The sequence below is a fragment of the Anopheles aquasalis genome, chromosome 2, assembly GCF_943734665.1.
Source record: "Anopheles aquasalis chromosome 2, idAnoAquaMG_Q_19, whole genome shotgun sequence".
Lineage (NCBI taxonomy): Eukaryota > Metazoa > Arthropoda > Insecta > Diptera > Culicidae > Anopheles > Anopheles aquasalis.
Window position 1 is genome coordinate 81,150,647 of NC_064877.1, and position 10,000 is coordinate 81,160,646.

A 10,000-nucleotide genomic window follows, 5' to 3' on the forward strand; every position below is an offset into this window, starting at 1 on the left:
GCCCGAAGGTGGCGCCTCCCGGCGTTTGTTTGCTCTTCTGACTTATCTTCTTCCGAACACGCATTGTTGCCGCCGCCTTTTTGTGTGTTTGTCTGTGTTTCAATGGCAAAATCTCGCTCGCAATCCTTTCGCCTCTCAAGCTCCTCCTTCTCATCCAAGTGTCCCCGTTTCTGAGCTTCAAGAAATGAGTCATTCGAAGTGAAAACCCATAACTGCGCCTCACAACAATGCTCAAACATAAACACAATGCTTACAGACACCAGAGATTCGATCGCATTTCAAGCTCGACAATCACTTCGATACGCACCGGGGAGGAAAAACTTGTTAAATGAACAAAACAGCATGTAGCTAAAGGCTTTTGATACCCACGAGTGTAACAATAGAGTTTAATACCGAAACAACAACAAAACAATTTAGGACGAATGGGTAAGAAATTGAAAATCGGTTTCAATTCCTGCACGTGGCCAGCGCGAACTTGGAGCAGCATCTCTGATTAGACTGACCTCTGGCCGGATTCTCTAACAAAAAACAAAAAAATGTCGTCTTATGAAAGGCAACTCGTTTAAAAAGTAAGCTATCGATCGTATTAACACCGAATACACTTTTGTTTTTGCCCTGGGTGTGTGTCTGTGTGGCGTTGGTGCGATGGGCCGTAACCCCCCATTGGACACCCATTTCGCAATGGAATCTGCGTGGCTCTACGCTGGTGGCGGCGGCTGGACTGACTCGCGACTGACCACTGACCACCACCACCACCGTCCGTCCAATCGCCGTGTTCTAATGAATCGTGCACAACGTGACCTGCCGCTGCCGCTGGATCCTTTTCCGTGTTTGCGCATCTGCGGTGCGCGTGCTGCACCAACAATCTCCCAAAAAACAACAAAAACAAACGAAAACGGAACAAACGCAACTCCTTCACCCACCTCCTACACCCTTGCTCCCAAATTTCACGGTTGTTCGGAAACAAACCCCTTTTGGAAACTCGCATTCTGGCCGTGATTCTGTGTTGTTCCTCTCACTTGATTGATTGATGTTAACGCGCTCGTGTGGCCGGCCGCAACAGACACGAGACGCCCGTCTTAGATCATTCGATAAAGATTATTTATGTCGACAATGATCTCGTAGTGCTGGACAAACCGTGTTCGCTGCCGGTGAGTAACGTTTTGTGACACACCAACCACCACCCACCCCCAAACCACCCACGAGCCTGATATCTGCGTCAATCAGCGCGTGTGGTTTTTCCCCGTGTTGTTACTACGTTTGTGTTGTACCTTCGCCGTTTTTTTTTTCGCGAGTTTAGTGTTTTCAGTTTTTCCCGTTTTCCACTCCCTCCCTCAAAAAAACTGCACCCCAGAAGCAAAAAGACCTCAAGGAACAGCGAGGGGAGGGGTGAAAAACCACAGAGAATGCTGTTACAGCACAAATCCTACTCCCTTCCTCCGGTAAAATGTGATGAGACAACGCGAAATAAAACCAATGGAATTGGTCGAAACTTGTGTTTGTTTGGGGGGGAATTGTTAGTGTGATTCGTTGGAGGCCACCACACCGAGACAGCAGCTATGGAATGGCCATCGGAATCGGAAGAAGCACCGAAAGTGATCGATTTGCCTGAAGAACACTGTTCTGTTTGTTGATTAAAACCTCCAACACCAGCATTCGCCTTGCTACAGCAACTTCTGTTCTGCTACGCCTAACGCTTACAAACACTAATAAATTCGTGGTTCAAGCGAGAGCTGCCTCGTGTTATCGATAATCTATTATCTCTTAATATAGTGAATAGCGACGACGTGCACTTGAAGCCACCAGGAAGCCGTCATAAAATATCTCTTCCACAAATCCCGCCCCCAAAAAGCAATCGAAGCAAAAATATTAGAATAAAATCCGGTCACAGCCACAAACGGGTTGGTGGGGCATGCGAAATCTCACCCAAGATCCGCCGAGTATTTGCGCGAAAGTAACGATTTATGATTAAATAACGAGCTTAATGTGTTTATCGGTTCGTCCTGGGAGCAATGGAACGGCTCCCTTGCGACCAGCGCCGCGCGGCCAAATGTGGCTTCACAGCCGCCCAAGACGCGCACCATTATCGATGTTATCGAATTTACGGCTTCCTCATCCGGGGCCCTGTCCTCGTGTCCTTGGCACGTTCGCCACTTGACGGTCCCGGCCGGAGCGGCCGAAAGTTGTGAAAAGAAAATTGTTTTCACAACGGTAAAACGGTTCGACAATTTCGGAAGCACCATTTCGGTAGGCCCACCCCATGGTATTCCCTCGGCGCACATATTAAGCTATGAGAAAGCCCATTTCTGAGATAAATTCTCATCTTTATGCCCTTTTGCTTGAGTTCTCCCTTTCCTTTCCGATTCGGCAGCGGTAACGCCTTTCACTGTCGTTGCTTTCCCCGAGAAGCCCTTTTTTGGAAGCGCATAAAATGGTGCCAAAGTGTGCCAAATCTGTGGCAACTGTGTGACGTCTTACTCACGTCTCGGAAAAAGTTAGTCCTACCCAGAAGCAGTTAGTATCGTGCTGCTAACGTACGACCCTGAAACGACCAACGTTTCGAATGCACCACATTGAGTGAATCAAGTCAAACCACAGAGCATTCACACGCTCCCCCTTGATCGCCACCGAGAAACGAGACACGTTGTTTAGAAGTGGAAGTTAGAAAATCCTAAAGGTCCTCGTAAAAGGGGATCGGCTGCTTGTCACTGGCTGGAGCGAATGAAGTAGTTTTCACCGTTCGTCGCAACCACCAGGGGCCAGCTGGAACCGTTGGAAAACTTCTTCTACACCAAGTGGTTCATTTGAGCGGCAAATTGAGCCGAATCGAAATAACGGAAATTCGAACGAGTATGTGTTGTGGACTTTGCACATCACGAAACTCTATACAATGTGTCAACAAGTCAGGACACTTGACAATTTATTTCATTGGCACTAGCTTCATCGGGGGCATCAGGCGACAAATTTCAGTGGACAGTTTAAAAACAGGAACATTCGTCATTGCATCATGTGCTTTTTTTTGGTTCAAAATCTGTATAAAAAATTGTCCTTAAATTACATGCCATACACCTCTTTGTACAAATCGGAGGCTATCCTTTTTTCGATGTAACTTTTCGCTATCGACTAAAGCCATCGGATAGGTCCATCAATCAAACGGAGCCTCTTTCTGGAATTCATTTTTATGAAACATGTCACGTCCGGCAATGTCTTGGAGTTGTTCACGTTTTGACACTTTATATGACATCTAAAGTGCGTCGGAAAGGTCTCCCAATGGGACCTCGATAACGGTCGAATCAGCTCGCCTGCCAAATGCGGTGCGGTGTAGATCAAAATATTTCCTGCCTAATTTCCTTGGAACTTATCAAATGAAATGTGCCAGGGATCTCGTATCCCTCTGATGATCCCTTGGCTACGAACACCACAAATATCAAATCCCAAAGCAGAAGAAGAAAGGATGCTGCAGGCCTTTAATAATAAATCACCTCGTTAAACCTACAGAGCAGCAATTGCGGAGGGCGGGTTGCCTGGTAAGGACGTCTCGTTTCGATTTTAATCCCGTTTCCCTGGTCACTAATTAACTTAAAGATTTTTATCGATGGTACGCAGCAAACACACAGGGTCCACTCCTACTAGTCTCGTACTTCGTCTTCTTCTTTGTTCTTCGCCCTTCGCACGGGATGGTGCACTAATGTCCACCACAACCTCCGGCACGCAAAGGATCGTAAAACCAAACCCCAAAAAAGCTCACCATTGGGGTGACTCCCTCGTTTTTTGGGGGATAGATTATCCCTCTTAACCAAGTGCCATTAAGGTTCGTGATTAGGATTCATTGCGTTGCGATCGAAATAAATTCAATCTCATAAGTACGCTCCTCCTGCCAGCCCCCAGGATGCACTCTAAATCCTTTTTTCTCCCCGGGTATATCGCTCGTATTTTGCATGACCCCTAACGGATACCACCTGGGGAAAATGGTCAAATTCAAATCTAACAACAACCGACACCGACACTATCTACCTCCGGCTAGACAGCACCCGGCGGGACCTTCACATTCACACCTGTGGGTTTTTAGTTCAACATCAACCCCCCGGCCAGCCGAGTGTGGTGAGTCAGGTGGGCAATAAATATTCGCCAATTTATGGCACCAGTACCAGCAGTCGGGGTGCCACAACAGTTTAGAGGGAATTTTGGCTTGATTTGTCGGTTTCAGAGGCAAAGGCATGAGTCGGCGAGAAAAGGGTATCAGCACGGAATCGGATTACATCATCAAACGACTATTACTCTGGTCGCTAGCTGGGCGTTACATTTTTAATCTGGCTCCATGAATCAAAACAGGGCCAGTCCAGTACCGGTACGTGTTGGCAAAGAATTTTAAATTTATTGTCCAGGCCAGGATACAGCCTGATAAGGTTGAGTGATTTTTTTATTACTTTCATTTAATGTCTCTTGTCGGAAAAGATTTCCAGCGCCAAATCCGTTTCACATTTTCCAAATACCTATTGCAATTCCAGGAAAATGATCTTCCTAGATCGCCAGATTGCTGTGTCTTCTCTTACCAAAGGAAAACTAATTCAATTTACATTCAAAATCAGTCCTCTGCGCTGTCATTTGCTTTACGTGCGCAATTCCGTGTCGTTGTGGGGAAAGACGTTTTTTCCGATTTTATTCGGAAATTGAGCGATGGTTTCCAATCGATGAAATATTCAGGGAATCCAAATGAAAAATGTCATTCAAAACTGTCGAGTATCCACGCCACCGGTAGGCGGTGTAAGGAACAAGGACGGGGCATAAGTTTTACAATTTCAAAGAAAAAACTTCCATTTCCCGACTGATCAGCAACAGCAACCGTGGAGCACCGTGGCCAAGAGCATGAGAAATTGATAGTTAATCAGGGTAATGGTGAGTGAAGGGAAAGTTGAACAGGTTTCCGGTGGTTCTTTTTTGGCGTAAGATGGGCTACATTTTTTTTTATTTTAATTGAAATATAAATTGGATCTCCGGTCTAGAATCTAGGAATATGTTTGTAATTTGCTGCTTATCAGTGACGTGAAATTTTGAATGCTGTACCAAATAAACAGATTCGCATTCAGCTCGTTATCATAAATACTTCAATTCTTTATGCAACTACGGTGCACTGTACCTGTACACAGCAAACAGTTTACCAATGCTCTCAAATCCCCCAAAAACCTCTGCAATTTATGGCACATCGATGAAGCGTTGGTGTAATGTGACCTACAAAGCTAATATTGGTCGTTGGCCCATTTTAGTGTCCAACCAGCGAGCAGAAACCACTGCCCTCACGCCCGAGGTATCATTAAACCTAACAGACGCACCGCATGTGTACCGTGGCGCCAACGGCACACATTTCGTCAAAAAGCTATACGAACGTGCACTGACGAACGAATGTCACACGCAACTAGCACGTCCTTAGCAACAGCATCAACAAACAGCCACTGGCGTGTCCGTTTGGTACCGCTCGTAGCACAGCACTCACGGGTTTGTGGTTGTTGTTGTGGCAGGACACCATAACAATATCCCTCAACTGCAGCCCGCAACGGTACAAAGCGAAGCTTCCAGACGACAACGACGACGATGATGACGATTTCACAAAGAAATTTTCACGCCATTAGTATTGCGCTAGTGTGGTGTGTTCCTTTCGGTGGTTTCGGGACCGCTCGCCCTGCCCATGGTCTGAGTGTCTGAGTGTACCGTCTGCAAAACCAAACCATATTAGTGCTCGTTCGTGTTGCACGAATGTTACACCTCCGCACCTCCGTCTAGGATATTATCTGAACGAAACGGAACGCTCGCACACCACCACCCGGTCCCGGATGACCTAGTTGGGCTCGGGCAAAGGAATCGTCACGGGATGGAGTAACCTGATTACCGAGTTCGTGCTGATGACTGCTCCTTTATCCGTCTTACGGCGATACTCAAACAATGGCGCCACCAAACATGCCAAAACCATTTCATGCGTATACAACGAAGCGTTTGAATTCCAAAGAAAGAAGCTAATACACAATTGTTGTACACCTTTGTTAAAATGTTTCAAATTATGTTTAAAATTAATTGACTAAGAGACATATTCCCTAGAGTAGCAGTGACAGCGATGAACCGCAGCGTAATAACTTGTAGTGTAGCATGTAGCTCAATTTCTTGTTTTTTCCCCAGTTTTTTGTTTGTAACAATAATTAACCAAATCAAACATACGTGAGCCTTTAGTTTTACGTCGTGCTAATCGTGCCCGTTGTTCATTCCGTTTGCTAACCCGCTCTGTTCTTCAGCATTGTAAAATCTGTTACTATTAGCTTTGTAAACTTAAAACTACAGCTTTTCTAAACAAATTTTTTTCCATTTCGGAGCTGCGCATTACAAAGATTATGGGCTGCTTCTGATGCTTTCTTGCTAGTACTTCCGTTCTTACATCGCTCCTATCGCTTCTCCGCTTGTTTTTCCATTACTTTTGTGATACGGAAAGATTCCTTCTTTTCGAATTCGAAGAAGAGGAGCGAAAAAAGAAAATGCAAATCGAAATACGATGCACGATCAATCACACACCCCCACGCCTTCACTTACCCTTCGTCATTGCTCTCTGTCTCTCTCTCTCACTCCGCTTCCCCTGCCAACATCAAAAAGGTTCATCCCTGCGGACGTTACCGTCACAACACGGTGGTCTTCATTCTGGCCAAGGAGTATAATCTGAAAAATCTGCGCACCATCCACCGGCTGGATCGGCTTACGTCTGGGTTGCTACTGTTCGGCCGCAGCCCCAAAAAGGCCCGCCAGATGGAACACCAGATCCGGAACCGGCAGGTGCAGAAGGAGTACATCTGTCGGGTGGAAGGTGAATTCCCAGAGTAAGTAGCACACACGCATCGTGGGGTGGGGGGGAGGGGAGCTTTGTTAAGATAAGGTAACAGTCTCTAGCACCAACACATATCCCGGGGTGTATCCGGGCTGAACACGAAATGATATGAATGGGACCCTTAGCCGGTGCCCAATACTTTTCGTTTGTTTTCGAAAGATGCAAATTGATTACTCGGGCGGGTCCTCACTGCTTAACACTTATGCTGGTGGCGAGCATCCAGCATCTAATCGGCTTTTGCGAAAACAGTTTTCTTCAAGCCGGGGAGAGAGTGCCCTTTCGTTGGTGATTAAATTGAAAGCGGATCAACTGCTTTTTAGGATTTTTTATTTGTTTTTTTTGGGGGATTTTCCAATTCGAAATGAAAATTGAATGTTATGTGAGCTTAAATGGAGTTCCGAAAAGCCTTGACATGACATGAAGCTGCTTCCGGTCTGTTGCAAAGCTAATCCATTTGCAACTCGTGGTTGAACCGAGTTCACTGCACTAGATACAAACAAAGAGAGAACCACCAGCACCATCTTGCCGGTCGGATGGTTTGTCAATCCATGTCCTGCCATAAGCCCGACCCAGTAATTAAATAAACCCGATAAAAATCCAATTCATGTTGCCTTTAATTGAATCCAAACCCCCCCCGTTTCTAGTACATGACCAAGATGCCACACCAGTAATGGTAATAAAATTATGTTACTGTTTCCCCCGAATTCCCCGGAAGCTGTGGATGGAAAGCGGAGAAAAGAAAATGATCTCCCACCGTGTGATCCCCTTCGGAAGTTTGTCAGCTTATAAGGATTCCAATTATTCGAGTCCAGTGGGCCGCTGGCAGTGGCGTTGCGGTGGTTCCGGGTGGTGCACTGCAACTGAAACTGACTCGCAGGGTGGGGTGCGCTGTTAACACGAAGGCATCGCACCACCATTAGCGCGAGAGTAGCAAGCCATGGGCAACAGTGGGCACCGCCTGCTGGTTGGCAAGCGTAGCAGTTGCTACGCTTCAACGACCGAAACCAACGCTAATGGATGCTGGCGAGCCAGGCCTCATGGATGTGGCCTCTCGATGGGTGGCCGGGCGCCATGTTTGCATCGAGAGGAGGAGGAGGAGGAGGATCGAGGACAATGATTTGCCGGATCCCGTGTGGGGAAATCGCGTTGCTTCTCCTTCTTTTCTTTCTTTTTTTTTGGGGGGAAATGCGGAATGATCCAGCGAAAATGGTGCCATCGAGTGGTCGGACATTACGAAAGAAGAAAGCGGATCGGTTCATGTCAAACTTGTGTTCAGAAACATGAGAAATCGTCCTGATCGTTTTCGTTGCTCTCGAAATGAGCGCTGATGGCGCCCAGCATGTTCCGAAGGACAATACCGATAAACGATGACACAGTAACGGATCCGGAGGGAACACAACGGTTGAGCTTTGTGTATAGAGGCCGCTTGGGGAGATAGCTGGACGGAATTTGATTTAGTTTCAGTTTGACTTGGACTCTCTGGCCGCATATGCCCTAATACTGTGCTTCGTTCCCTTTCCCCAGTGGCGTCATTGAGTGCAAGGAACCGATCGAGGTGGTGAGCTACAAGATTGGTGTCTGCAAGGTTTCACCCAAGGGAAAGGAATGTACGACCACGTTCCAGAAGCTCGGTTTCAACGGTAGCAGCAGTGTGGTACTCTGCAAACCCCTCACCGGTCGTATGCATCAGATTCGGGTGCATCTACAGTATCTCGGTAAGGGAATCAAGCACACATGCACGTCCTGCTGGATGGGTTCGTCTATTCTCGGTTTCGTACTTCCGCTCCGCTCCGCAGGTTACCCGGTCGTGAACGATCCACTGTACAACCACGAGGTGTTTGGTCCGGCGAAGGGACGCGGCGGTGACATCGGTGGCAAGAGTGACGACCAGCTGGTGAAGGATCTGATCAACATTCACAATGCGGAAAATTGGCTCGGCATCGATGGTGATTCGGATTTGTCCATGTTTAAGCCGATGAAAAACGATCTGGACGACGTCAAAGGTACGTTACACGCGGCTCGATCGGTTGCGTTAATCATATCTGACTCCCGGTTTCCGTTTTTCCGTTCTCCCCAGGTCAACTCCTTTCGGACGATGATTCGGAGAGTGTGTCCCGTGAGGCATCACCGTGCTCGGAAAGCCCCCGACCGGTATCGCTGGGCAGCGAAAGCCCGCATGAGAACCTGTGCAGCTCGATGCTCATGTCCGGTGCAATGAGCACGGTTAGCGGTCCCGGTGTTGTCGTCGGTGTCGGTACGAACAGCAGTGCGGGAGTGGGAGCGACCGTCGTCAGTGCTGTCAGTGGCACCAACACCGCCATCCTTGCCAGTCGCATACAGTCGCAGAAGGTAATTAATGCACGTGCAACCCCCCCTAACAACGCTTACAGAACTTTGTCGTCGATGGTTCCTAGAACCTAAGCAACCACTTGACTGATTGTGAAACGATGTGCTTCACTCGACTAGGTTGCGTCTGCCAATTCCGAAACTCTGGCATCTCTAATGTGACTATAGCACATTTGGCATGTCAATGGTTCTGAACACAGCGCAACAAAAAAAAAACAAATGCCATCAACTGCACGAGAGCAGCAGCAGAAAAACCAAAGTCCATCTGCAAAACATTCAACGTTAATAAGCCAAACATTGGTTCATCCGGCGACGGCGGCGACGGCAGCGAAATCTGCTTCTTGTCCTTGCTCTTGTTGCACCAAGGGCAACGCCACTTCTCGAGGGGGCAACGCACCAACTTTCCCAAGTGGCAGTTGACGGTACCGCGCTGCTCATTTAATTTTAAATAATCATACCAATTCGGTCGTTCTTGAAGGTTCATTAAAAACTTTTTCCACCGGCTCTGCTCGCCGACGCCACTTGTTAGAAACCGCCGATGATAGTGATCACACCGTAGTTGGGATGGAGAACGCGGGCGCTTTCAGTACACAAACCGTACCAAAGCGAACGGAGAACCGAATGCCACCTTTTTAAGATATCGTTCGCACTCGACGGCGAGTGTTCGCGGGGCCTTCCCTTAAACGAGCCTGCATCATGCAAAAGAAATGTGTTTTCTAACGAACACGCGGATTGCGTTTCGCATTTTGTCGGAATAGATTCAGATGAAATGACTATTCCCAGGGAAGTTTC

At 47.5% G+C, this 10,000-nt stretch overlaps 1 protein-coding gene across 4 annotated transcripts in view; it reads left to right on the forward strand.

The window, feature by feature from the left end:
- The window catches only part of LOC126568888 (pseudouridylate synthase RPUSD2-like), a 152,552-nt gene that overhangs the window by 132,057 nt on the left and 10,495 nt on the right, over positions 1-10,000 (forward strand). For 3 of the 4 annotated variants that reach the window (XR_007607775.1, XM_050225563.1, XM_050225565.1), the window contains exons 7-10: positions 6,634-6,854; positions 8,387-8,577; positions 8,659-8,865; positions 8,940-9,211. Coding sequence is in view for 3 of the 4 variants with exons in the window: in XM_050225563.1 (XP_050081520.1) it covers positions 6,634-6,854; positions 8,387-8,577; positions 8,659-8,865; positions 8,940-9,211 (891 nt within the window). In the remaining variant the exon portion in view is untranslated. Of the gene's footprint in view, positions 1-1,063; positions 1,152-6,633; positions 6,855-8,386; positions 8,578-8,658; positions 8,866-8,939; positions 9,212-10,000 lie in introns of all 4 variants that reach the window. The other variant, XM_050225564.1, reaches the window with a different exon arrangement.